The sequence below is a fragment of the Macrotis lagotis genome, chromosome 6 (genome assembly GCF_037893015.1).
Source record: "Macrotis lagotis isolate mMagLag1 chromosome 6, bilby.v1.9.chrom.fasta, whole genome shotgun sequence".
Classification (NCBI taxonomy): Eukaryota; Metazoa; Chordata; class Mammalia; order Peramelemorphia; family Peramelidae; genus Macrotis; species Macrotis lagotis.
The window spans coordinates 1,876,780-1,904,377 of record NC_133663.1 but is presented as its reverse complement, the minus strand read 5'-3'; the positions used below and the strand labels follow the sequence as shown (position 1 = coordinate 1,904,377).

The following is a 27,598-nucleotide window of genomic DNA, read 5'->3' as shown; positions in this document are numbered from 1 at the left end:
GGGAAGACTCCCTAGGGGAGATACTCCAGAGCTAAGCAGGAAAGCTGCCCATGCGTGTCCCCCTCCCCATCCCATCCCAGGTACCTTCCACATGTCAGTGTGTCTTCATACTCTCCTGGAGGACCATGGTCGAGCCTGAGGTGTCTTCATTGTTCCTTGTCTGGAGAACAGGCCCCGGAACCAAAAAAAAAAAAAATGAGTGGGGACAGGGAGCCCATGAGAATACTGCCTTTCCTGCCTTCTCCCAGCAGAACCCTGGCACATGGGGCAGGGGCAGCAGAGAGGTGCCAGGCATGGGAGGGGTGTCAGGACGGAGGCAGCTTCCTCCTCTGTGGGGAACGGTGTGGACACCAGGGAGTGGGGGGGCCTAGCTCTGACCTCCCCAACATCTGCTGCATGCATGGGCATGTGTGTCTACACGTGTGTGTGTGTGTGTGTGTGTGTGTGTGTGTCTTCAGGAGCACCACGGACACCAGGGTGGAGGGCTGGGCACTGGAACAGGGCAGGCCAGCAGGTACTCACAGGCCCCTGACCCGTGTCTGCTTCGGCATACTTGAATTTTTTCTGCTGGTAGTAGTGACGTTTGGGCAGGATGTGTAGAAGCAGCAGGTCGCAGAGCACGGTGGCCTGGGAGTGGGCACAGAGGGCCATGGGCATCAGTGGCCACGGGAGTCCTGAGCCCAGAAGCTCCTTCCCAGCTGTCTCCCTTCCATCTCCCACCACCCTTCCCCCAGGAGTGGGGGAGCCACTGAAGTCAGGAGGAAGGGGGTGACTGGGCACGTCTCTGCCTTGGCAGATCGCCTTGACTCTGTGTGGGAGGGGAGACAGCGTAATCATGGCGACTGAGGAAACCGAGGCTCGGGGCACCAGTGGCCTTGCCCCCCTCGCCCCCTGGCACTCCTCATCAGAGTCAGCCCCTACTGGGGCACGCGCAGACTCTCTGACTGACTCTAGCTAAAGGGTTGAGGCCCTATGGAGGGAGGACTCGAGGCCGCCGGCCCCCTCGTGGCCTGGCCTCTGGGAGTTTAGGGTGGCGCTCCCCGTGGCTGCTGGCACCTATTTACCCAAACACTCGGGGGTGGGAAGATCTGATCTCCTGCCCAAGTTCCCCCTGTTGTTTCCCCCAACCTGGCCCCCTCATCGCCAGCCTCCAGCCCGCCCTTGAGCCTCTGCTCTCTGCCTGGCCATCCTCGGGATCATCCCCGGGGCTCCCTTCTCCTGGCTGCCCAAGCCTGGGGACTTGTTCTGGCGCTCTCTCATTAGGAGGTGGCTGCTCTGTATCCCAGAGCATAGCAGGGGACTGGGTTGGTATACAGCTGGTGCTCAATTCATGCTTGTTTCCTGGTTGACTGACTGGGGGACACCAGAGCTTCTTGTAGAGGGCCAGGACTTCAGACGGGACAATTATCTACCTCTGCCTTTGAAGAGCAGGGGCCCTGGGGGTGGAAACCAAGCCCAGCTAATTCCTGGCTGTCCATCTAGGGGCACTTGTGGCCTCTCTGCTGGCCTCAGTTTCCCCATCTGTAAAAGGGGGGCCAGGATACCTGCCCAGGCCAGCGCTCAGGCTGCCTGGGAAGAAAGGATTCTGCAGCCCTTCCAGGCCTGGAGAAGCTGGGACTCCCGGCCCAAAAGGAGGGAATGCTGTGGTTGCTAGGAGACCAGGGATGCTCCAAGAGCTGCCCCAGTCGGCCTAGAGGCCTTGACCCAGGCTTCCCGGGCAGGGCTCCCCCTTGTGGTCCCAGAAGTTCTGCCCTCCTGGTCTCAGGTAGCAATCTCTACCTGAGGGGCGAGTGGGTGACTGGGGGGTGCAGAGCAGGAACAGCTCTAGTCAGGGCCTGGGGATCAGTGCACCCCTCCAAGACCCGCTGGGTGCACCCATGCCCATTCAGTCTGAGGGTCAGAGAAATGGCCCGAGGTCATTGAGCACACTCTCCCCTGCCCCCTCTCTCTTTCTCTCTGTCTAGGGCACCACCAACCTTCCGGGCTCTTAGGAGCTCACCTCAGTGTCATCCTGGACTCCCCTCTCCCCCAAGTCCCACCACTGCCAAGACTCAGTATCCCCTTCTCTCTGGTCCCCCTCCCTCCACCCCTGCACCCTGGATTACTAAAGTAACCTGTGGCTCCCCATTGCCCTTGGGCTTGGCATTCAAAGCCTCTCCCACCTGTCTTCACCTGGCTTTCCAGGCTGATCTTCATGACTGCCCCGCCACACTCTCTGCTCCAGCTAAAGTGACCTCCCACCCGGAAGGCTCCTCCTCAGCACACATGCTGTTCCCTTGGTAGGACTCCTCCCATCACCATAGCTATCCTACAAAGGTGGCATCTGTGAGCATCCTCTGAGATTGGCAGCCCCCCGAGGGCAGGCACATTTGTCTTGTGGATCCAATGCCTTGGCACTCTAGCAAGGTCATTTGATTGACTGGCCCCTCCAGTAGGGCTGCCCATAAGTCTCAGGGAACTGCCTATGCCAGGCTACCCACTGGGCCCAGGACCCCCCCCCCCATAGGCCCTGGGAAAGGCCATCTTCTTAATGGGGCCCAGGACACCTGGAGAACCTGGAGTCAGGGTTGGATTCCTGAGTTCTCTAGGAAGAGTGTTCCAGGTATCTTGGCAGTCTCAAGGTAGAGACATAGCAGACCCCTGAGAAGTCACCCAAATAGCCATTCCCCTTCTACCCTCAAAGCACTGCCCTCCCTCCAAGGCCACTGGTGCCCTCAGTTCAATTTCCTGGTCAGATAGCCTCACCCAGTGAGACCCAAGGCCTTCACGCCTCTGGATTGCCCCTCTCCCTTCCTTAGCTCCCGGGGGTGGGGGTGGGCTGTCAGTCCCTCCCTAGTCCTGGAAGCCCTCACTTCCTTCAAGTTCCTCTCTAACTTGGGCTTTGCCAGCTCCAAGGCCACCTCTAGCAGGAAGCCTGCCCTGATGGCCTCCACCTTGCACCTCCTTGTCGACTGGGCTTGAGGGCAGAGACATGATGCATCCCTCAGTATAAAGCCCGGTACCCCACCCTACCAACGCCCTGTGATGTGGGGAGTGTTACTGACCCAAAGTGAGGGGTCAGGATTGCCTGGGGGTGGCGTTGGCCATCCCATGAGCATCCATCTCCCCGGGCCCAGCCAGCAGCTCAGCACAAGAGAAGACACAGGAGGTCGTTCCTCTTGGGGTGCTTTCCTACTAGCCCAGTTCCCTTAACCTGGGTACATGGCCATCTGGCCCTCGGCTCTCTCACTGGCCCCTCTCCTGCCTTCTGGTTACACAAAGAGGGGCACATGTGGCTCCTTCTCCCCCACTCCCCATGGCCACCCCTACTCACCACTCCAAAGATTCCAATCCCAGACCCAATGGTTGTCATCGTGGGGATGATGTCAAATTTGCCCGCCTGTGGAGAAGAGGTCAAAGCTGAACAAAAATCCCACTGAATCACATGTTTAGAGACTTGACCTGGCCCCTTCACCTACCCACAGTCGCACAGGGAGTAGGTGACAGAAGTGAGATCTGAGCCCAGGTCCCTGGACCCATATCAAAAATCTCTTATAATGGACTTGGCAGGGTCTTGAATGGTGCCATTGCCCTCAGAGGCAGATGGGTGATTCCAGTTCCCTTTGCTGGGCAGTTAGGGCTCCCCATGCCCTTGGGACCAGTTCAAGGAAGGAGGGAAGGCATGGGTCAGCCCTGAAAAGAGAGCTGACCCTTGAGGAGGAGGACCTGGTTTAGAACTCTGCCCAAGTCTGACTGGGCTCTGAGCTCTGGGGTAGCCCTTCCAATCTCCACTCCTCCCTCCTCATCAGGGTGCCCTTCCAGGGCAGCCTGGGTGCCCTACAATGCCCCCTTCACTGAGACAAAGGCTGGAGGGGTCGCCCCCTGGGCTGCCGCCTGGGGCCAGCTTCAGCCCTCTCACCTGGCCATTCACCAGGATGTCAAAGCGGATGCCAAACACTTTGAACAGGCGTCGGCAGTGGGTTCCATTCTCCATGTAGTAGCGGGCAAACCTGGAGAAGGAAGGAATGGTCAGGAGAGAGTCAGACCTGTAATGTTCTAGACCTCGGAAATGCCCCCATCTCTGAGCCAAGATAGTGGAGTAAAGGCAGGGACACAAGACACAAGGTAGGGAGCTGCCACCTCCTGGGTCACTGGGCGGATGTGAAAAACACCTCCATTGCTTGGTCTTCTTTTTAAGGTGTTTCTAGTTCCATTCATTGGGCAGCGTCCACAAGGCCTCCAGGGCCCCCATTTCCCAATATCAAGCATCCTGGGGGCATTTTGAGGATCAAGTGAAGTGACTTGGCCCTGGCCAAGGAGGCCGCTCCCATCAGCCCCATTCCAGAGTTCTACAGACGCAGCGGACGGCTACTTGCTCTGCCCACGCTTAGGGCCGTGCCCTTGCCCAGGCCAGTCCCTCTGGGACCCCCACCTGAAGTTAAAGCCTGGGGAGAGGTTGTTTTCTTCATTGTACAGGCTGTGGAACTCATAGACAGGTTTGCAATGGCGCACGGCCCAGTCCAGGTCACAGTTCCAGTCAATGGTGATACCGACCACTCCACCCTTTGGGGAAAACAGAAGACTTTGACAGGGCTCCTGTGAGCCAAGGTAGGGCACACTCTGGTCCCATCATGGACTCCTTCTAGCTGTGTGCGCCTGTTTCCTCATCCACAAAATGGGCATGAAGTAGCCACCTCACTGAGTTGGGATGATAATGGTGGTCCGGTTGGCTAAGAGCAGAGAAGACACATTGGTGACTGGCAGCCGGAATGACCGTCACTCGGAACTCAAGACCTGGGAAATGTTCCCTTGTGGGAAGCCCAGCTCCCCAGAGTTCCCACAGGCCAAGATGGGGCCAGGGCAGCGGGAGCCACCTTGCCCAGCTATGGAGAAGCAAGTGAGATGTTGAGGTGATCTCTGCAAGTGGGGGACAGGAACTGGGGTGGTGGAGGCCCAGACCTGGGCTGCTCATGGCCTCCAGTCTCACCACCGGGTGGCCGTCTCTGGCCTTGTCACGCACCATTCCTTGGATGAACAAGGCAGCTGCAGCTGCCCTGGCACCATCTTGGCCCGTGGGAACCCCATAGCATCTCACCTGCTTTTCTCCATATCCATGTGAGAAAGAGACAGAGGCAGAGAAACCGTCAGAGAGATGAGAAAGACAGAGACAAGGACTCAGAGTCAGATGGGGACGTGGTGGATGGAACAGCAGGGATCTTGTGGCCACTCTTGGAGACAGATTACTATCTGGGGCCCCCAGACCCAATTTGCCCTAGATATAGGGCAGAGAAGAAGGCACCTCCTTTGCCCTGAGGCTCTGGCCACCCCTTCTGCTGTTGAAAGTTGGGTTAGGGAGTGGAATGGGGGGGGGGGATCCTCTACAGGCGCCATCCTGGCCTCCCTCCTGAGCTCTCCCAGCCATCATGGAAAGGTTATGAAAACATCCCCAGCAGAGCGTGGGAAGCACCAGAGAGGCCTTGAGCTGTCTCCTGGCAGAGACTGGGCTCCCCTTGGGGCTCCAAAGCATTCTCTAGGCATTTCTCAATTCTTCTGGAGTCCATTGTGCCTAGCTAGCCCTGGGCTCAGACCAAGGACGGGAGGGGAAAGAAACAAGGACCAGAGGAGACCCAGCCCCTGCCCTGGGAGTCTAGAGAGGCTTGGAAGCAACTGCCTCTGGGTCAGGGCTCCTTCCCAGGGGCTCTGCTCTACCTCTGCCTCGCTCCCTCTCTGTCTCCCTCTGTCTCTCTGACCTTGCTCTGTCTCTGCCACCCCCAGCCACCCCCAAGCCTTTCTGTACCTTCACAGCCAGGGTGCTGAAGTTCTGGCCTGAATAGTGGACGATGGAGCCCAGGTTGAAGATGGGGCACAGGGGCTCCTTGCTCCTGTGGTACGTGCAGTTCTTCAGATACTGGCTGCTTACAGTTTCCACCAGGTTTCTCCTGCAGGGAGGACAGCCTGTGACCTGGGGAGCCCCGGTGGAGCCGGGGAGCCCGGGGGGCTGGCCTTGGGGATGAGAAGTCCTGGGCAGTGAGTGGGCTCTTCCCTAGTCCCCCCCTCACCTCCCTGCAGTTCCCTGGAGGCCAGAGGCCCAGAGGGCCAGCCTCCCCAGCCCGGCTCCTTCTGTCCCAGGGGGCTCCCGAAGCCCAGCCCTTCGGGGGGGCAGCCTCTCTGCTGGGGGCTCACTGCCTTACCTGTTTACTTTGAAGCGGGGAAAGCTGATGCTGTTCTTAATGAAGAGGGTGAAGGTTTCAGCTTCCCTCAGGAGGGCCGGGCTGCAAGAGACCCAGCTCGCCTTCAGGACCCTTCCTCTCCCTCCTCCTTCCTCCCCCTCCTCTCAGGAGCATCCCCCCCCCCACCTGCCCAACCTAAGCCAGCTCCTTGGACCCCCCCAACCCCATGGGAGGGGGCTGGATGTAAGCCCCCGTTTTACAGAGACAAACGCAGTGAGGTGTCCAAAGGGTCAAAGCAGACGTGACTCAGTAAAGAGCCAGACTCCCGAGCTTGTTCAGGTGCTTTTAGTTCTGTCTGACTCTCTGTGACCCCATTTGGGGTTTTCTTGGCAGAGCTCCTGGAGGGGTTCACCATTCCCTTCTATAGATGAGGAAACTGAGGCACGATGCACAGCTGGCATGGGACTGATTCTACAATGCCTTCAATTATTTTGAAGTGTCTCCTTGGGATTCAAGTGGAGCCCTGGCAGGAGTAGGGCTGGGGGTGGGGCAGGGCTCACCCCCAGGCTTCCAGGGGCCAACCTAGTGGGCTTGGGCCACCAGGCGCCTGACTTTGTCTTCTGGGCTGGGTTTTTGCCTCTGCCTGACCCCTCATTCCATTCCTGTCCTCTCCAGACTGGGACCCCAGCCAGCAGCCCCATCCCTCTGCCTCGCCTCACTCTGGCCAAGCCCAGGCCCTCAATAACCTCTGGACTGGGCCCAGTCTCCCCCACTCCCCCCAGCTCTGAGGGCCGCTGTCATGAGGTTCCAGATGAGGTCCAAACAATTAGAGACAGTGGGAAGGGACCAGGGAGTTATTGCGCCTTGTGTTCTCTACTGTGGCTTGGGTGAGCCTGCCCCCTCCCCACTCCTGTCCTTGAGGCCCAGGACTGCCATTCAGAGCCAGCCTCTACGGGCAACTGAGGCCTGACCAATCCCACTCCCGACTTTCACAGGGGAAGAAACTCCAGGTGTGGGGGGACAAAGCTCATTCCAGTTCCATCTTTGAATGCCCCCCCCACTGACCAGTGATTCATCCAAAGCAGGTGCTTTGTAAATGGAGAATGAGCGACTGAGGGAAGGGAGGAAGGAAGGAAGGAAGGAAGGAAGGAAGGAAGGAAGGAAGGCAGGAAGGAAGGAAGGAAGGCAGGAAGGAAGGCAGGAAGGCAGGAAGGCAGGAAGGCAGGAAGGCAGGAAGGAAGGAAGGAAGGAAGGAAGGAAGGAAGGAAGGCAGGAAGGCAGGAAGGCAGGAAGGCAGGCAGGAAGGCAGGAAGGCAGGAAGGCAGGAAGGCAGGAAGGAAGGAAGGAAGGAAGGAAGGAAGGAAGGAAGGAAGGCAGGAAGGCAGGAAGGCAGGAAGGCAGGAAGGAAGGAAGGAAGGAAGGAAGGAAGGAAGGAAGGAAGGAAGGAAGGAAGGCAGGAGGGAGGGAGGGAAGGAAGCAAGGAAGGAAGGAAGGAAGGAGGGAGGGAGGGAGGGAGGAAGGAAGGAAGGAAGGAGGGAAGGAAGGAGGGAAGGAAGGAGGGAGGAAGGAAGGAAGGAAGGAAGGAAGGAAGGAAGGAAGGAAGGAGGGAGGGAGGGAGGAAGGAAGGAAGGAAGGAAGGAAGGAAGGAAGGGAGGAAGGAAGGAAGAAGGGAGGGAGGGAGGAAGGGAGGAAGGAAGGAAGGAAGGAAGGAAGGAAGGAAGGAAGGAAGGAAGGGAGGAGGAGGGAGGGAGGGAGGGAGGAAGGAAGGAAGAAAGAAAGGAAGGGAGGAAGGAAGGAAGGAAGGCAGGAAGGAAGGAAGGAAGGCAGGAAGGAAGGAAGGAAGGAAGGAAGGAAGGAAGGAAGGAAGGAAGGAAGGAAGGAAGGAAGGAAGGAAGGAAGGCAGGAAGGAAGGAAGGAAGGAGGGAAGGAAGGAAGGGAGGGAAGGAGGGAGGGAGGAAGGAAGGAAGGAAAGAAGGAAGGAAGGAAGGAAGGAAGGAAGGAAGGAAGGAAGGAAAGGAGGAAGGAAGGAGGGAGGGAGGAAGGAAGGAAGGAAGGAAGGAAGGAAGGAAGCAAGGAAGGAAGGGAGGGAGGGAGGGATGGATGCACCAGTTTAGTCCTTCATATAAAGCTGGTGCTTTGTAAATGGAGCGAGTGAATGAATGAATGGAGTGAATGAATGAATGAGTGAGTGAACGAATGAAGGGAATGAGTGAGTGAATGAAGCACCAGGCTCAAACTTGCCCCCTTTACAGTGAGCCGAGTCCCCAGATCACAGGTCGCCTGACTCTCCAGGTCAGCATCATTCCCTCCAGCCTCATGTCCCAGCCCTCAACATTGGGGAGCAAGGCCGCCATCAGGCAGGCTTCTCTTGGGGCTGGGTCATGAGGTGGGCCTCTGGGCGTCCCCTTCCCTACCCCAGGGGTCCAGGCATTGAAGGACGAGGGAAAGGGAAGTGGCCAAAGACCAGTTGGGCCTGATGCTCCGTTGCCCCCCAGAACATCTGGAAAGCAAACCCGTTGACTTTGGGCTGGGGGGAGCAGCAGGAGGGTCCTCCCTTCTCCAGGGGCCATCCTTGAGACATCCCACCCCCAGTCCTGTGGGACCCATCCCAAGAGAAAAATGACAAAGGGAGCCAAGCTGTGACCCTCCCTCCTTCCTGGGAGCTCTCTCTCCCTCGTGTCCCAGACGAGCAGGCAGTGCACCCACCCATGTCCTCACCCCAGCCCCAGCCCCAGGTTTTTCCTGCCCTAATCCTGCTGCACTGACCGAGGGGGTTGAGCAGGAAAACTTTAACTGCTGCCTGCCTCAGTTTCCTCACCTGTAAAATGAGGATGATGACAGTGCCCGCCTCCCAGGATGGTTGTGAGGATCAGAAGAGCTATTTGTCAATCGTCGGGGGCTTCTAGACTTTCTTCTTTCCATCCTTTCTTTCCTCCTGCCCTCCCTCTCTCCCTTTCTTTTTCTTCTCTCCTTCCTCCTTCCCCTTCTTTCTCCCGCCCTGTCTTCCTCCCTCTCTTCCTGCCTCCTTCCCTTCCTTCCTTCCTTTTAAAAAGAAGTCATGAAGGGACCTAGTGAAGTCACAGGGGCATTTGCATGTCACACTCTGTGGGTCAGCAGCGGAGGCAGAATTGGAACTCAGATCCCCTAACTGAGCTTCTCATGATACTGATCTGGCTCCTGTTGAGATAAGTGAGGTGTGGGGGTGGGGGGAATACTTTGGGAGAGGACCTAAGTCCTAAAGGCAAAGCCCTCCCCCCATCCCCGCCCCCTTTACTTTGGGATGTGATCGTCCACCTCCACGGGCACCAGCCCAGGATCTCACAGGTCTTGACTGTGCTGTTAAAGGCCACACACCTGCCTGTCTGGATGCCTGCGCAGAGGAGGGCGGGGGAGGGGCTGAGATGGGGGTACCCCCAAACCTCCACACCCAGGGCTCTGGTCTGGCTGCACCCCCCACCCTTTGGGAAGCCGCTCAGCAGGCAGGATGGGGGGAAAGAGAAAGAAAGGGAGGGAGGAGAGACAAGGGGGAGGGGCCCCCATAGTGGGGTCTGGGCCCCAGGACCAGGCTGGAGGGTCTGTGCCCCAATGGGGAGGGTTTGCCAAGGCCAGATTCTCTGGGAAGAGGAAACTGCAGCTGTTTGGGCCCAGAGAGACTTGGCTGGGGGTGGGGAGGTGGCGGGGGCGGGGGGCCTTCTTCACCTTGGCCCTTTCGTTTGAGTTTTCCTGCAGGGCAAGCACGATCATCCTGGGCAGGTCCCCACATCTGGATTCTGAAAGCAACAGGAGACACCACATGAGGAGGGAAGAATCCACTCCCTCTGCTCCCCCAGGCTCCTCAGGGATCACTCCTAAAACTGCCCACAAGGTAATGAGCTCCCCGTCCCTACAGGTATCCCAGTCAAGAGCCACTACTGCTTGCCAGCCATGGTGTCGTGGCAGCAGAGGCCCCAAGGGAACACGCCACCCCAGGGAGCCTCTCTCCGTGTTCCCCTCAGTCCCAGGCCAAGAAGAACTTGCAGTTTTCTCCCTCCATCTTGCTCCTTAGACCAAAAACCCAACTTTTCATTTGCTTTCTCACAACAATTCTCTAGAGTAAGTGCTATGAGAAATGCCCCCATTTTACAGACAGAGAAACTGAGGCTGGGACAGCTAGGTGGTGCAGCCCTGGAGTCAGGAGGACCTGAGTTCAAATCCAGCCTCAGACACATACCTAGCTGTGTGACCTTGGGCAAGACACTTAAGCTCCTTGCCTTGCAAACACACACACAGAAACTGAGGCTGATAAAGGTTAAGCTTCCTTCAGGGACACATAGCCAGTAAATGACTAAGACAGGATTCGAACTCAGGTCTTCTGGGCTCCAGGGTCAGCATTTTAACTCCTAGAAGGGAACCCAGCATAGTAGATGCAAGGGAGGAAGAATCTCCTGTCCCTCCCTGAGGAAAGCAATGACTGAGCCAAGGTCTCGCAGTAAGTGGAGGGCAGATCTGACCTCCCCAAATCCAGCGCCCTCCTCCCACAGCAGACAGGATGAGGTAGGCTAGTGAGGTTTGGGCCCCTGAAAGTCATAGAGGTTCAGGCGAGATGGGGTGCTGGGTCTTGTGTACTCTTGAATCCAAGCTTCTCAAATTTGAGAATGCTGAGCCAGGGAGTGGCCCCCCCCAAATAGAACCGGACCCTACAAATTAACACCGGTGGGGGTCAAGGGGAAGGTCACGGTCAGACAGCCCTGAGGTCCCAGAGGAGAGCCCTTTGGCCCACATGCTTTCTGAGAGGGTCCTTACATCAGCACAGCGCCCTTGAACCTGCCTGGGAGTCACAATAAGGTTGGTCATCACCACGAAGGAGTTGTCACCCTAGAAGTAAGAAAATGCAGATGGGGGGGGTGGAATGCTGAGGCCAATGCTCTGATATTGCCCATAGAAGAGAGTAGACTGGGGAGGGGGCTGTGGGGCCTGTCATGGTGGGGGTGGTAGTGAGAATTTTAATGGTCCAGAAGACCCTGCGTGCTGTTCATACCCAAGGGCCCCCCCTGACCTCTCCCCTTCTCCCCAGGGCAAGCAGCAGGAGGCAGGCAGCTAGGCTGGTACCCCAGGCCCGGGTCCACAAGGCTTTCTGGCATTCAAGACAAATTTCCCAGGGTTGGAAGGGGGAATCTCTGAAGGGGAGGTGGGGTGACCGGGTGAAGAGCTTCTGGGCAACATGGGCCCTGAGGAAAGCCAGGGAGGAAGGAGGGGGCTGCTAGCCCTCTTGGCCATCCATCTGGTGGCCCACTGTGGCCCAGACAGTGGGAGCCCATGTCGTGAGGCAAACGGGATCAGTTGGGGTTGGAGTGTGATGGCTGGGGGAGAAGGGAGGTCACATCTAGATGGGGGCAGAGCGTGGAGAAGGATTCTTGTCTGCTTCCTTTCCCCAGCCAAATCTCCCTTCACTGGACAAAGGCTGGAGGGGTCGCCCCCTGGGCTGCCGCCTGGGGCCAGCTTCAGCCCTCTCACCTGGCCATTCACCAGGATGTCAAAGCGGATGCCAAACACTTTGAACAGGCGTCGGCAGTGGGTTCCATTCTCCATGTAGTAGCGGGCAAACCTGGAGAAGGAAGGAATGGTCAGGAGAGAGTCAGACCTGTAATGTTCTAGACCTCGGAAATGCCCCCATCTCTGAGCCAAGATAGTGGAGTAAAGGCAGGGACACAAGACACAAGGTAGGGAGCTGCCACCTCCTGGGTCACTGGGCGGATGTGAAAAACACCTCCATTGCTTGGTCTTCTTTTTAAGGTGTTTCTAGTTCCATTCATTGGGCAGCGTCCACAAGGCCTCCAGGGCCCCCATTTCCCAATATCAAGCATCCTGGGGGCATTTTGAGGATCAAGTGAAGTGACTTGGCCCTGGCCAAGGAGGCCGCTCCCATCAGCCCCATTCCAGAGTTCTACAGACGCAGCGGACGGCTACTTGCTCTGCCCACGCTTAGGGCCGTGCCCTTGCCCAGGCCAGTCCCTCTGGGACCCCCACCTGAAGTTAAAGCCCGGGGAGAGGTTGTTTTCTTCATTGTACAGGCTGTGGAACTCATAGACAGGTTTGCAATGGCGCACGGCCCAGTCCAGGTCACAGTTCCAGTCAATGGTGATACCGACCACTCCACCCTTTGGGGGAAAACAGAAGACTTTGACAGGGCTCCTGTGAGCCAAGGTAGGGCACACTCTGGTCCCATCATGGACTCCTTCTAGCTGTGTGCGCCTGTTTCCTCATCCACAAAATGGCATGAAGTAGCCACCTCACTGAGTTGGGATGATAACGGTGGTCCGGTTGGCTAAGAGCAGAGAAGACACATTGGTGACTGGCAGCCGGAATGACCGTCACTCGGAACTCAAGACCTGGGAAATGTTCCCTTGTGGGAAGCCCAGCTCCCCGGAGTTCCCACAGGCCAAGATGGGGCCAGGGCAGTGGGAGCCACCTTGCCCAGCTATGGAGAAGCAAGTGAGATGTTGAGGTGATCTCTGCAAGTGGGGGACAGGAACTGGGGTGGTGGAGGCCCAGACCTGGGCTGCTCATGGCCTCCAGTCTCACCACCGGGTGGCCGTCTCTGGCCTTGTCACGCACCATTCCTTGGATGAACAAGGCAGCTGCAGCCGCCCTGGCACCATCTTGGCCCGTGGGAACCCCATAGCATCTCACCTGCTTTTCTCCATATCCATGTGAGAAAGAGACAGAGGCAGAGAAACCGTCAGAGAGATGAGAAAGACAGAGACAAGGACTCAGAGTCAGATGGGGACGTGGTGGATGGAACAGCAGGGATCTTGTGGCCACTCTTGGAGACAGATTACTATCTGGGGCCCCCAGACCCAATTTGCCCTAGATATAGGGCAGAGGAGAAGGCACCTCCTTTGCCCTGAGGCTCTGGCCACCCCTTCTGCTGTTGAAAGTTGGGTTAGGGAGTGGAATGGGGGGGGATCCTCTACAGGCGCCATCCTGGCCTCCCTCCTGAGCTCTCCCAGCCATCATGGAAAGGTTATGAAAACATCCCCAGCAGAGCGTGGGAAGCACCAGAGAGGCCTTGAGCTGTCTCCTGGCAGAGACTGGGCTCCCCTTGGGGCTCCAAAGCATTCTCTAGGCATTTCTCAATTCTTCTGGAGTCCATTGTGCCTAGCTAGCCCTGGGCTCAGACCAAGGACGGGAGGGGAAAGAAACAAGGACCAGAGGAGACCCAGCCCCTGCCCTGGGAGTCTAGAGAGGCTTGGAAGCAACTGCCTCTGGGTCAGGGCTCCTTCCCAGGGGCTCTGCTCTACCTCTGCCTCGCTCCCTCTCTGTCTCCCTCTGTCTCTCTGACCTTGCTCTGTCTCTGCCACCCCCAGCCACCCCCAAGCCTTTCTGTACCTTCACAGCCAGGGTGCTGAAGTTCTGGCCTGAATAGTGGACGATGGAGCCCAGGTTGAAGATGGGGCACAGGGGCTCCTTGCTCCTGTGGTACGTGCAGTTCTTCAGATACTGGCTGCTTACAGTTTCCACCAGGTTTCTCCTGCAGGGAGGACAGCCTGTGACCTGGGGAGCCCCGGTGGAGCCGGGGAGCCCGGGGGGCTGGCCTTGGGGATGAGAAGTCCTGGGCAGTGAGTGGGCTCTTCCCTAGTCCCCCCCTCACCTCCCTGCAGTTCCCTGGAGGCCAGAGGCCCAGAGGGCCAGCCTCCCCAGCCCGGCTCCTTCTGTCCCAGGGGGCTCCCGAAGCCCAGCCCTTCGGGGGGGCAGCCTCTCTGCTGGGGGCTCACTGCCTTACCTGTTTACTTTGAAGCGGGGAAAGCTGATGCTGTTCTTAATGAAGAGGGTGAAGGTTTCAGCTTCCCTCAGGAGGGCCGGGCTGCAAGAGACCCAGCTCGCCTTCAGGACCCTTCCTCTCCCTCCTCCTTCCTCCCCCTCCTCTCAGGAGCATCCCCCCCCCACCTGCCCAACCTAAGCCAGCTCCTTGGACCCCCCCAACCCCATGGGAGGGGGCTGGATGTAAGCCCCCGTTTTACAGAGACAAACGCAGTGAGGTGTCCAAAGGGTCAAAGCAGACGTGACTCAGTAAAGAGCCAGACTCCCGAGCTTGTTCAGGTGCTTTTAGTTCTGTCTGACTCTCTGTGACCCCATTTGGGGTTTTCTTGGCAGAGCTCCTGGAGGGGTTCACCATTCCCTTCTATAGATGAGGAAACTGAGGCATGATGCACAGCTGGCATGGGACTGATTCTACAATGCCTTCAATTATTTTGAAGTGTCTCCTTGGGATTCAAGTGGAGCCCTGGCAGGAGTAGGGCTGGGGGTGGGGCAGGGCTCACCCCCAGGCTTCCAGGGGCCAACCTAGTGGGCTTGGGCCACCAGGCGCCTGACCTTGTCTTCTGGGCTGGGTTTTTGCCTCTGCCTGACCCCTCATTCCATTCCTGTCCTCTCCAGACTGGGACCCCAGCCAGCAGCCCCATCCCTCTGCCTCGCCTCACTCTGGCCAAGCCCAGGCCCTCAATAACCTCTGGACTGGGCCCAGTCTCCCCCACTCCCCCCAGCTCTGAGGGCCGCTGTCATGAGGTTCCAGATGAGGTCCAAACAATTAGAGACAGTGGGAAGGGACCAGGGAGTTATTGCGCCTTGTGTTCTCTACTGTGGCTTGGGTGAGCCTGCCCCCTCCCCACTCCTGTCCTTGAGGCCCAGGACTGCCATTCAGAGCCAGCCTCTACGGGCAACTGAGGCCTGACCAATCCCACTCCCGACTTTCACAGGGGAAGAAACTCCAGGTGTGGGGGGACAAAGCTCATTCCAGTTCCATCTTTGAATGCCCCCCCCCCCACTGACCAGTGATTCATCCAAAGCAGGTGCTTTGTAAATGGAGAATGAGCGACTGAGGGAAGGGAGGAAGGAAGGAAGGAAGGAAGGAAGGAAGGAAGGAAGGAAGGCAGGAAGGAAGGCAGGAAGGCAGGAAGGCAGGAAGGCAGGAAGGCAGGAAGGCAGGAAGGCAGGAAGGAAGGAAGGAAGGAAGGAAGGAAGGAAGGAAGGAAGGAAGGAAGGCAGGAAGGCAGGAAGGCAGGAAGGCAGGAAGGAAGGAAGGAAGGAAGGAAGGAAGGAAGGAGGGAGGGAGGGAAGGAAGCAAGGAAGGAAGGAAGGAAGGCAGGGAGGGAGGGAGGAAGGAAGGAAGGAAGGCAGGGAAGGAAGGAGGGAAGGAAGGAGGGAAGGAAGGCAGGAGGGAGGGAGGGAAGGAAGGAAGGAAGGAAGGAAGGAAGGAGGGAGGGAGGGAGGGAGGAAGGAAGGAAGGAAGGAAGGAAGGAAGGGAGGAAGGAAGGAAGGAGGGAGGGAGGGAGGAAGGGAGGAAGGAAGGAAGGAAGGAAGGAAGGAAGGGAGGAGGAGGGAGGGAGGAAGGAAGGAAGGAAGGAAGGAAGGAAGGAAGGGAGGAAGGAAGAAGAGGGAGGAGGGAGGGAGGGAGGAAGGGAGGAAGGAAGGAAGGAAGGAAGGAAGGAAGGAAGGGAGGAGGAGGGAGGGAGGGAGGGAGGAAGGAAGGAAGAAAGAAAGGAAGGGAGGAAGGAAGGAAGGAAGGCAGGAAGGAAGGAAGGAAGGCAGGAAGGAAGGAAGGCAGGAAGGAAGGAAGGAAGGAAGGAAGGAAGGAAGGAAGGAGGGAGGGAGGGAGGGGAAGGAAGGAAGGAAGGAAGGCAGGAAGGAAGGAAGGAAGGAGGGAAGGAAGGAAGGGAGGGAAGGAGGGAGGGAGGAAGGAAGGAAGGAAAGAAGGAAGGAAGGAAGGAAGGAAGGAAGGAAGGAAGGAAAGGAGGAAGGAAGGAGGGAGGGAGGAAGGAAGGAAGGAAGGAAGGAAGGAAGGAAGGAAGGAAGGAAGCAAGGAAGGAAGGGAGGGAGGGAGGGATGGATGCACCAGTTTAGTCCTTCATATAAAGCTGGTGCTTTGTAAATGGAGCGAGTGAATGAATGAATGGAGTGAATGAATGAATGAGTGAGTGAACGAATGAAGGGAATGAGTGAGTGAATGAAGCACCAGGCTCAAACTTGCCCCCTTTACAGTGAGCCGAGTCCCCAGATCACAGGTCGCCTGACTCTCCAGGTCAGCATCATTCCCTCCAGCCTCATGTCCCAGCCCTCAACATTGGGGAGCAAGGCCGCCATCAGGCAGGCTTCTCTTGGGGCTGGGTCATGAGGTGGGCCTCTGGGCGTCCCCTTCCCTACCCCAGGGGTCCAGGCATTGAAGGACGAGGGAAAGGGAAGTGGCCAAAGACCAGTTGGGCCTGATGCTCCGTTGCCCCCCGGAACATCTGGAAAGCAAACCCGTTGACTTTGGGCTGGGGGGAGCAGCAGGAGGGTCCTCCCTTCTCCAGGGGCCATCCTTGAGACATCCCACCCCCAGTCCTGTGGGACCCATCCCAAGAGAAAAATGACAAAGGGAGCCAAGCTGTGACCCTCCCTCCTTCCTGGGAGCTCTCTCTCCCTCGTGTCCCAGACGAGCAGGCAGTGCACCCACCCATGTCCTCACCCCAGCCCCAGCCCCAGGTTTTTCCTGCCCTAATCCTGCTGCACTGACCGAGGGGTTGAGCAGGAAAACCTTAACTGCTGCCTGCCTCAGTTTCCTCACCTGTAAAATGAGGATGATGACAGCGCCCGCCTCCCAGGATGGTTGTGAGGATCAGAAGAGCTATTTGTCAATCGTCGGGGGCTTCTAGACTTTCTTCTTTCCATCCTTTCTTTCCTCCTGCCCTCCCTCTCTCCCTTTCTTTTTCTTCTCTCCTTCCTCCTTCCCCTTCTTTCTCCCGCCCTGTCTTCCTCCCTCTCTTCCTGCCTCCTTCCCTTCCTTCCTTCCTTTTAAAAAGAAGTCATGAAGGGACCTAGTGAAGTCACAGGGGCATTTGCATGTCACACTCTGTGGGTCAGCAGCGGAGGCAGAATTGGAACTCAGATCCCCTAACTGAGCTTCTCGTGATACTGATCTGGCTCCTGTTGAGATAAGTGAGGTGTGGGGGTGGGGGAATACTTTGGGAGAGGACCTAAGTCCTAAAGGCAAAGCCCTCCCCCCATCCCCGCCCCCTTTACTTTGGGATGTGATCGTCCACCTCCACGGGGCACCAGCCCAGGATCTCACAAGTCTTGACTGTGCTGTTAAAGGCCACACACCTGCCTGTCTGGATGCCTGCGCAGAGGAGGGCGGGGGAGGGGCTGAGATGGGGGTACCCCCAAACCTCCACACCCAGGGCTCTGGTCTGGCTGCACCCCCCCCACCCTTTGGGAAGCCGCTCAGCAGGCAGGATGGGGGGAAAGAGAAAGAAAGGGAGGGAGGAGAGACAAGGGGGAGGGGCCCCCATAGTGGGGTCTGGGCCCCAGGACCAGGCTGGAGGGTCTGTGCCCCAATGGGGAGGGTTTGCCAAGGCCAGATTCTCTGGGAAGAGGAAACTGCAGCTGTTTGGGCCCAGAGAGACTTGGCTGGGGGTGGGGAGGTGGCGGGGCGGGGGGCCTTCTTCACCTTGGCCCTTTCGTTTGAGTTTTCCTGCAGGGCAAGCACGATCATCCTGGCAGGTCCCCACGTCTGGATTCTGAAAGCAACAGGAGACACCACATGAGGAGGGAAGAATCCACTCCCTCTGCTCCCCCAGGCTCCTCAGGGATCACTCCTAAAACTGCCCACAAGGTAATGAGCTCCCCATCCCTACAGGTATCCCAGTCAAGAGCCACTACTGCTTGCCAGCCATGGTGTCGTGGCAGCAGAGGCCCCAAGGGAACACGCCACCCCAGGGAGCCTCTCTCCGTGTTCCCCTCAGTCCCAGGCCAAGAAGAACTTGCAGTTTCTCCCTCCATCTTGCTCCTTAGACCAAAAACCCAACTTTTCATTTGCTTTCTCACAACAATTCTCTAGAGTAAGTGCTATGAGAAATGCCCCCATTTTACAGACAGAGAAACTGAGGCTGGGACAGCTAGGTGGTGCAGCCCTGGAGTCAGGAGGACCTGAGTTCAAATCCAGCCTCAGACACATACCTAGCTGTGTGACCTTGGGCAAGACACTTAAGCTCCTTGCCTTGCAAACACACACACACAGAAACTGAGGCTGATAAAGGTTAAGCTTCCTTCAGGGACACATAGCCAGTAAATGACTAAGACAGGATTCGAACTCAGGTCTTCTGGGCTCCAGGGTCAGCATTTTAACTCCTAGAAGGGAACCCAGCATAGTAGATGCGAGGGAGGAAGAATCTCCTGTCCCTCCTTGAGGAAAGCAATGACTGAGCCAAGGTCTCGCAGTAAGTGGAGGGCAGATCTGACCTCCCCAAATCCAGCGCCCTCCTCCCACAGCAGACAGGATGAGGTGGGCTAGTGAGGTTTGGGCCCCTGAAAGTCATAGAGGTTCAGGCGAGATGGGGTGCTGGGTCTTGTGTACTCTTGAATCCAAGCTTCTCAAATTTGAGAATGCTGAGCCAGGGAGTGGCCCCCCCAAATAGAACCGGACCCTACAAATTAACACCGGTGGGGGTCAAGGGGAAGGTCACGGTCAGACAGCCCTGAGGTCCCAGAGGAGAGCCCTTTGGCCCACATGCTTTCTGAGAGGGTCCTTACATCAGCACAGCGCCCTTGAACCTGCCTGGGAGTCACAATAAGGTTGGTCATCACCACGAAGGAGTTGTCACCCTAGAAGTAAGAAAATGCAGATGGGGGGGGGGTGGAATGCTGAGGCCAATGCTCTGATATTGCCCATAGAAGAGAGTAGACTGGGGAGGGGGCTGTGGGGCCTGTCATGGTGGGGGTGGTAGTGAGAATTTTAATGGTCCAGAAGACCCTGCGTGCTGTTCATACCCAAGGGCCCCCCCTGACCTCTCCCCTTCTCCCCAGGGCAAGCAGCAGGAGGCAGGCAGCTAGGCTGGTACCCCAGGCCCGGGTCCACAAGACTTTCTGGCATTCAAGACAAATTTCCCAGGGTTGGAAGGGGGAATCTCTGAAGGGGAGGTGGGGTGACCGGGTGAAGAGCTTCTGGGCAACATGGGCCCTGAGGAAAGCCAGGGAGGAAGGAGGGGGCTGCTAGCCCTCTTGGCCATCCGTCTGGTGGCCCACTGTGGCCCAGACAGTGGGAGCCCATGTCGTGAGGCAAACGGGATCAGTTGGGGTTGGAGTGTGATGGCTGGGGGAGAAGGGAGGTCACATCTAGATGGGGGCAGAGCGTGGATTTTTTCTGCTCTTTCCCCTCAAGGATTCTTGTCTGCTTCCTTTCCCCAGCCAAATCTCAAACTCAGGTGGGAAACCCCAACTGGGATGGGGGGGGGGGAGCAAGGGCCTCATCCAGCGTGTGGCCAGAGCTAGGATTGGGGTCCTGTTTCGGTTCGGGTCTGCACTGGTATTTGTCTGGGTGGAGGGAGGAGGTTCCTTCCATCGCCCTTCTTCGATGGGGCCTCCTCCCTCCACCCAGATTTAGGGGTGCAGAATCGGCAGGAGGCCACACCCCCACCCACAGCCCTCCCCAGGACCCCCAGCAGACACAGACTTCCTCACTCACCTGAGCTGGGAACACATAATCAGCCACATCCCAGACCTGGAGGCCCAGCCCAGAGATGTTGGTCACTGCCAGACCCTTGAGCTTCACTGAAACCGAGCTGATGAGACTATCTGCCGTCTGGTAGCCCTTCTCGAAGAGAAAGACCCACCTGGGGACAGTAATGCCTTCATGGGTGTCTGGTCTTTACCCAGGGAGCCACCTGCTGTTGTCAGAGTCCATCACCCTGGGCGCTGCCCTTCCAGAACATGCAACCCTGAAGGGGCAGCTAGCTCTACATGCCATGTCCCTGAAGTTAGAGGCAATACAGTAACTAGTGCTGGGCCAGGAGTCAGAAACACTTGAGTTCAACTCCAACCTCAGAGTCTAACTATCTGGGTGACCCAGGCAAGTCACTTCATCCCACTTGCCTCAGTTTCCTCATCTGTCAAATTTTGTTGCTTTTGTTTTGTTGTCCTTCATAAATAAAGAGGATCATGACATCAAAAGGATGAATGAATGACTCACACACTGTTTATTTGAGTGAGGGGAGTGTTACGCAAAGACCTCCTCCTCCTCCCTGTCTTTACCAGAACCGTCTCAGCCCAGGGCCTGAAGGATAGGAAGCAGGACTTCTGGTGATGTCCTCGGCCTTGGTTTCCCTCCCAGTATTCCTTAACACTGGGCAAAGAACCAGCTGGGGGATTTTGGGGTGACGACAACACGGGGGAGCTCTTTATGGTCTAATCATCTTGAGTTGGGGAAGGAGATGGCAAACCCCATCAGCATCTCTGCCAAGAAAACCCCAAAGGACCCACAAAGAGTCGGGCACAACTGAACTACAAGAGTCTGGGAAAGTTAGGTCCCTTCTGTCCAACTCAGTTTCTTCAACTGTAAAGCGGTGACAATAGCATTTCCCTCCCATAGTGTCGTGAGGACCAAGGGAGGTAAAGTTTGCTAAGCCCTTAATACAGGGCCTGGGCCACAAGAGGCGACTAATATGCTTGCTACTTTCTCCTCTGTGCAAGTAAATGGAGTTAGAAGGACTTGAATTCAAATCCTGTCACGGCAGGGGGTGGGTAGGGAGGTGAAGAAGACTGGGCACCACGGGGAGCCCAGGGGCCCCATGTCTTTCATCACACCCTTCCTGAGCACGGGCTTCCTCCTGGTCATCCAGGTCCCCATTCAATCTGACAAGCCTGGCACTGGGAGAGACACAAAAGTGAGAGTCTCTACACCACCCCATGCACTCTCCTAGTTCTCTTCCTCCCTCTCTGGGCACTCTCTCCATTTGCTTTGCCCGATCTTCCTTCAGAGCACGGGTTTCCCTCTCTTCTCTCCTGGGTCCCTCCAGATGCCTTCACTTGCTGAGCTCAGCAAGGATTCCCTGACCATCTCTGTGCTGATGATTCACAAATCTCTCTGTTCGGTCCCTTCCTTTTTTTTTTTGCTGACCACCAGTCTTGCATGTCCAGTGGCTTTGCAGACATCTTGAGCTGGACATCCAGAAACATCTTAATATATCCAAAGCAGAACTCATTTTCTTTTCCTCTAAACACTCTCCTCTCTTACTTTCCCTATCACTGTTGAGGTAACCCCCTTCTCCCACCCTCAGGCTCCCAACCTAGTCATCCTGGACTCTTCCCTCTCATTCCCTAGAACCAATGTGGTGCCAAGGCCCATCTCGGCAGCACCTCTGCTCCACTGGCACCTCTGCAGAATCCCTCCAGTCTTCCTTTTCTCTCTCCCGCTGCTGTCCCAAGCCTGGTTCAGACCCTCATCAGACCCTGACAGTGCTAGCCTTCCAGCGGGGCTGCCTGCCTCTTAGTCTCTCCCCACTCCAGTCCATCTTGTACTCCACCGCTAACATTCTTGTCAGTGACCCGACTTCTCTCAGTATCTCCTTAGATTTCAGTCAGATTTTCTTAAGGCCCAGCATATTGCTATTGTTTCCTCAGTCAGTATATCAGAGCTTGCTCTGCCTGAGGATTCCCAAGGGCCCCAATCCAATCCAATTTCAAGTAAATTGAGCCCAAAGTCAGTAGCACATCAGGACTGGCCTGTCGGAGCCGTAGACGAGTCAACCATCTCCAGTCAGTTACTGTGACGGGAGGTAGGGTTTGGGCAATACGTACGAGATCGAGGCCCTCAAAAGGCCTGAGACTAAGAGATGGTCAGGGTTGCCAGGGCTTCAGCAGGGAACAAAGCCAACTTCTGAATGGTGACTATGTAAGGAGGAGGCAGAGATAAGGCTGCGGACAGCATCCATATTGGGCCATTCGGCAGAGGCAGAAGCCAGGGATTATGGCAATGGGCAGGGCTGGATTCCAATCATCCCATCTAGAACTAGGCTAGGAAAGCAGCAGCGGTTTCTGGCCTGCAGAGGAGTTACCACAAGGAGGGGTGTGAATAGTCCATTCTACAGTGCAATAGCCCTACACAAGGATTCAACCCAGGAACCCAGTTTTGAGTATAGAGAAGAAAACCCTGAACACAAATAAAAAATACTATGAGTTAAGAGAAACTGCAAAGGTAAAATCAGAAAAACATTGATCTAGAACAAGTTCAAATTGGGAGGGAGAAAGGAGGAGGCAGAGAGAGAGAGAGAGAGAGAGAGAGAGAGAGAGAGAGAGAGAGAGAGAGAGCTAGATAGAGGACTAGATAGCTTAGCTCAATGGATGGATGGATGGATAGATGAGAGAGAGAATGGCCTAGATATAAGGACTCTAAGAATGGATGGAAGAAATAAAGCAAAAGATTTTTAAAATTAAATTAGAGTTCTTGAGTAAAAAAATTAAAAAGGAGAATAAAGTGCTTAGAACATAAAATGGATGCTTTCTCTCTCATCACACTCAACTTTGATCAATGTAGACCATGGAAATAATGTAAAGACTGACAGACCGCCTTCTGGGGGGGAAGGGAAGCAAGACGGGGGAAAATTGTAAAACTCAAAATAAATAAAATATTTCTAAAAAAACCAGAAAATGGAAAACTTCATCCAAGTGGACTCCCTGAAAAATAGAATGAAATAAACAATTTGACAATTCAGTGAGACAATAAAAATTGGAATATAGATAATAGATATAGAAAAGAAGCTCAGGAGAGAGAATATAAGAATCACCAGAATCCCTGAAGACCAACAAAATATCTGGATACTATATTTCCAAAAATCATAGAAGAAAATGGTTCCTATCTTTTAGAACCAGAGGGCAAAGGGAAAATAGAAAGAATTTCTTTTGTATGTTCTTTTCTCTTTTCTTTTTTTAGATTTTTGCAAGGCAATGGGGTTAAGTGACTTGCCCAAGGCCACACAGCTAGGTCATTATTAAGTGTCTGAGGCTGGATTTGAAGCCAGGTACTCCTGACTCCAGGGCTGGTGCTTTATCCACTGTGCCACCTAGCCGCCCCTAGAAAGAATTTCTAACTACAAGTTGTCATCTCTTGCAAGAAGCATGAAAATAAAAACCCTCAGGAATGTCATAGCCAAAATTCAGGGAAAATACACACACACACACATACACACACACACACATATAGATAGATAGATGGATGGATAGATGGATGGATGGATAGATAGATAGACAGATAGACAGACAGACACTGCAGGGAGTTAGAAAGAGTCAAAGGATCATGATCACATAAGGTTATGTTGCCATCACCATAAGGAAGAAGAAATCTTGGAATATGATATTTCAAAAGACAAAGGGAAAAAGTCTTGCACCAAGAATTTATCTTGTAAAACTGATCCTTTGGTGGTGGGGAGTGAGGAATGCCTTTTAATAGAGTAGAGTACTTCCAAGTACTCCGAATGAAAAGATTAGAGCTGGGAAGACACTTAGAAATGTAAACGCAGCAGACAAGATAAACCTAGAAAGGAAAATATATTTGAACAATTGGAACAAATACATTTGAACGATTGAATGATGACCAAGGGCTTACATTCTGATGGGGAAGGGAAAGTGTCTCTTCGGAATCCCACTGTCTTCAAGGGTCACAGAAAGAATTAAAAAAAAACTCCTAGGGCTAGATTTGTCCTCTTCTATTTACTTAAAAGAGAGAAATAAATAGAGAGGGGAAAGGAATCCTAGAGAAAAAAATTAGGAAAAAAAGGAAGAACTCTGTTTCTCATTATTGAGGTTCACCAGGAAGGAAACAAATATGGAGGAGACTGTGGAGAGAGGAAACATGTCCCAGACTTTTCCCTGAACGTAGGAGAGGTGACTCCACACAGAGTTTGGCGTAGAGCTGTTTTAAACTCAAAAGGGAAACATGAGGTGGTGGAGAAGAAAATGTTTAGAGAAGGGTATACGTTGAGGAAGTGATGGTTTCCACCAAAACAAGCATCAGCTTTAAAGGTGGCTCATAGAAGAGAGGGTCACAGAAAAGAAAAGGAACAGTGATCAGGGTCTGAGCTGGGTGAATCGAAGAGGGAAGGCGGCGTGCAATCATTGACTCTGTTTCTTTTCTTTCTCGACTTTCTTCTTGTAAACAATAGGGTTGGGACGAAGTAAAGGAAAATTATGAAAGACTACGAGAAGGAACAATAAACAATATGCTTCACAATTATAACAATGAAAAACAATAGGATAAAACCACCTGTAAAAGAGGAGCAGAATGGGTTGGAAAGTGGAATCCAAAAAGAATTCACTTTAAACAGATTCACACAAGGTTAAAATCTGGAGATGGAAATAAATATATTCTGCCACAATTTTTTTAAGGTTTTTTTGCAAGGCAATGGGGTTAAGGGACTTGCCCAAGGCCACACAGCTAGGTAATTATTAAATGTCTGAGGTCACATTTGAACTCAGGTCCTCCTGACTCCAGGGCCAGTTCTCTATACACTGCGCCACCAACTGCCCCCCCATAATTTTTAAAAGTGAAACTGGAAACCATGATCTCAGACAAGGCAATGATAAAAAATGGGCATGGTTTAAAAAAAAGATAAGACAGGCAGGGAAATCACATGATACCTAAAGGCACCATAGGATAGAAAGATGCCACTGCATGATCATGGGGGTGTGTGTACAATGGGGACCTGACTATCCCTCTCTGACGCGGGCCTTGGATATTTGCTGCTGCTGTTGTGTCTCACCTTCCTCCTCTGCCCAACGAGGGACTGGGAAAGAAGTCCCCAATGTGTCCCCGGTTCCACCCTTCTTGGGGCCTTGATTTGGGGTGCAGCAAGCTAGCTTAATTCTCTGCTCTTGCGGCCCACTTCTCTGAGAAGTCTCAGGAAATTGCTGTAATCTCTGTAGAGCTATGACTTCCCTCTTGTGCTTCTGAGATCCAAATCCCCCCTCCCCACCAGAGAGGAGCCAGCCCAGTGGCAGGCCTGGGCAGCAGGGAGGGGGACTAAAGTGGAGATGCCCACAGCGGTGGGAAGAGCAGGAGCCACAGCAAGGAGCACTGCAAGGGGCCAGCCCCTCCTGTCTGGACAGAGGAGAGGAGCAATCTCCCTGCTGCTCCCTGGTCTCCCTCCACTCTTGGTTCCGACCCCCAAAGCCAGCGTGTGGGTGGGTTGGACCTTACTTATTGGCATCAATACCCAGACCCCAAAGCAGGTGCACCCTCTCTGGCCTCAAGTTAGATGGAGCTTGAGAGGAGACCCCAGTGTGAGTCCCACTCCAGAAACATCCTGGCTGTGGGAGCCAGGGTTATCGGGAGCTTAAAGAGCTCTGGGGTGCAAAAGCACCTCGCAGTCCTGCTCTCAGGCTCGGTCTCTGTGGCCAAGCCAGCTCACCGCACCGCTGACTGCAGGGCTTCAGCTGGAAAAGGAGCAGAGCATCTGTGGCCCAGCTGGCTCCGAGCCTCGGCAGGGTGAAGGAAGGGAGCATGGGGTCCAGGGAAAGCAAGTGCTCCACAGGGTCTCACACACACACACACACACACACACACACACCCCTCCATGCCCAACACACACTCTCACACACATCTACATATAATTATACACCCAACACATACTCATACACAACACACACACAACACACATGCAACATACACCACGCATAACACACTCATATACAACATGCACTCACAAGCAACATGCACTCACACACAACACACACAACACACTCACACACAACACACTCACATATGACACACAACATACACCACACAACATACACACTCACACACAACACACACATTCACATACACAACACGCCCTCACACACACCTTCACATATCCACACATATCCACATATCACACACAGTATTGCTGAGAGAGTCGAACAGTTCATGGAAAGTCCCGTCCAAGTGTCAGTCGTTGCTATCCCTTCGGCTGGCCGGCTCGGCCTAACAACCATTAAGTGAGTTGAACTGACCGTTGGGTTGGGTCACCAGGGCCAGAGCTGGGAGGAGGCGGCCCAGTCCGGGGAGAGCATCCTGTCTCATTTTTCTGCCATTGTTAACCCCTTAGCTCCCAGGTCCCACAGCTGGCGGCCTATCCAGGCACAGAAGGGGGCTGGCCTGGGGCATCTGAGCCAAACTTGTCGGTGTCTCATCTTGCCCAGGAAGGGCAGGCCCTGCTCCTGGGTCTCAGCATTAGGAAGCTCGAGGCTAACCCTAAAACAGTCACAGACCTCCGGTCTCCTCCCCTCCTGCTCAGGACTAGCCGAGAGCTGGCCCCAAACCGGTAAAGACCCCCTTGCACCCCCCACTTCGGGTCCCAGCCAACAATTGGCCAGGTGGTAAACTAAGCTGAGGACTCTAAAGGCCTTTGCTGGCCAGATCTGAGAAGTGTAGACAGAGAGGCCCCGCCAACAAGTGGGAATCTTGGTGTGGGGGGTTGGAGGCCAGCCTTCCTCAGTTTGCTAGTCTGTCCCATGAGGAAGCTGGCCCAGGCCATCCCAGGCTCTAGCTCCTTCCCAGCTTGGCCATCCCAGGGTCTCCTAGAGGGCCCATCCTGTTCAGAGATGACTGGGCGGATTGGGGGGGAGCCTCCAGGGTAGGGCTGGAACCCAGGCTGAGGTCACATCCTCCCTTTCCTTGGAAATCAGGAGAGGTCTGGGTGAGTGGGTGGAAGGAGGGCCCAGGCCCCCAGGCCTTACCCTATGACGTAGATGAGGACCACCAGCTGGATGAAGCGGAAGATGACCCCCACCTTCTTGTTTCGCACCAGCACCATGCGGGGGGTATCATATTCAAAGAAGAAAGCAGACAGCTTGTCCCTGATCTGCCCCTGCATGTTGACCTGGTGGGGGCCCAGCCCAGAGGAGCCTGGGGGTCCCTCTGCCGCCCGTGCCCCCTCCTTGCTCAGACCAGGACTAAGAGACAGATGTGAACAGCCTGTGGGTTTTTCAGTTTGTGGGACAAATAAATTTCCATCTATAGGCACAGGGGGTGGAGCCGGGGTGGGGGGGTGAGGGTGGGGGCCTAGCCCTCCTGGGGCCGCCCAACCTCTGAAGCGGCTGAGGCCGCTTGCTCCTGTCTCCCAGCAGCCGGGCGGGCTGGGCCTCTTGGCAGCCTCCTGCCCAGGAAGCCCGGGCTGTCAGACACAGGAAAAGATCAGCCGGCCTCGCAGCTGGGGCAAGATAAACCTGCCCCAAGAATAGGAGCATCTGGGGAGCAGCAGCCAAGAGGCTGATGCGGGCCAGCCAGCCACCATTGGTCTGAGCCCCTCCACTGGACGCCGCGGCCCCCACCCTGCCCGCTGGCCAACCCCAGGCACTGGCTTTATCAGGAAGTGGGGAGGCTTCCTGGGCCTGGCCTGGCGCCAAAGGGCCCGGTTATCAGATGGAGAGCACAAGGCTTGCCAGGGGGCTCATGAGCCTCGTGCCGAGGCAGAGCCCGGATTTAGTCAGTTTTTCTGGATTCCAACCCTAACATTGTGACTTGGAACAGATTCCTCCACCCGTTGACCTGTTGGGAGGGGGCAGTGATCTATGCCGGCCTCACTTCTCACACTGGCATAAACCATTCTGGGCATCATCCTAGAGAAGGAAAGGACATAGGTCAGCTCGCTCAGGTGGGCATCTCCCTTCCGGCCCCGACCTTG

At 55.4% G+C, this 27,598-nt stretch overlaps 2 protein-coding genes across 2 annotated transcripts in view; both read right to left on the bottom strand.

The window, feature by feature from the left end:
* The window catches only part of LOC141490547 (P2X purinoceptor 1-like), a 13,345-nt gene extending 2,322 nt beyond the window's left edge, over nucleotides 1–11,023 (bottom strand). The window contains 12 exon segments of the mRNA XM_074190554.1: nucleotides 85–160; nucleotides 523–627; nucleotides 3,314–3,379; nucleotides 3,899–3,989; nucleotides 4,412–4,542; nucleotides 5,777–5,918; nucleotides 6,171–6,251; nucleotides 9,424–9,448; nucleotides 9,451–9,519; nucleotides 9,849–9,897; nucleotides 9,899–9,919; nucleotides 10,932–11,023. Of these exon segments, the coding sequence (XP_074046655.1) occupies nucleotides 95–160; nucleotides 523–627; nucleotides 3,314–3,379; nucleotides 3,899–3,989; nucleotides 4,412–4,542; nucleotides 5,777–5,918; nucleotides 6,171–6,251; nucleotides 9,424–9,448; nucleotides 9,451–9,519; nucleotides 9,849–9,897; nucleotides 9,899–9,919; nucleotides 10,932–10,982 (897 nt within the window). The 5' untranslated portion in view covers nucleotides 10,983–11,023 and the 3' untranslated portion in view covers nucleotides 85–94.
* Nucleotides 11,024–11,225: 202 nt separating this feature from the next.
* Nucleotides 11,226–26,889, bottom strand: LOC141491543 (P2X purinoceptor 1-like). The gene is made up of 9 exons (XM_074192491.1): nucleotides 26,652–26,889; nucleotides 19,627–19,774; nucleotides 18,696–18,767; nucleotides 17,614–17,683; nucleotides 17,187–17,283; nucleotides 13,912–13,992; nucleotides 13,518–13,659; nucleotides 12,156–12,286; nucleotides 11,226–11,733 (listed from the first exon to the last, which is right to left on the bottom strand). The coding sequence occupies exons 1-9, from the start codon at nucleotides 26,786–26,788 to the stop codon at nucleotides 11,226–11,228; spliced, it is 1,386 nt and encodes a 461-aa protein (XP_074048592.1). The 5' UTR covers nucleotides 26,789–26,889.
* Nucleotides 26,890–27,598: the final 709 nt, after the last annotated feature.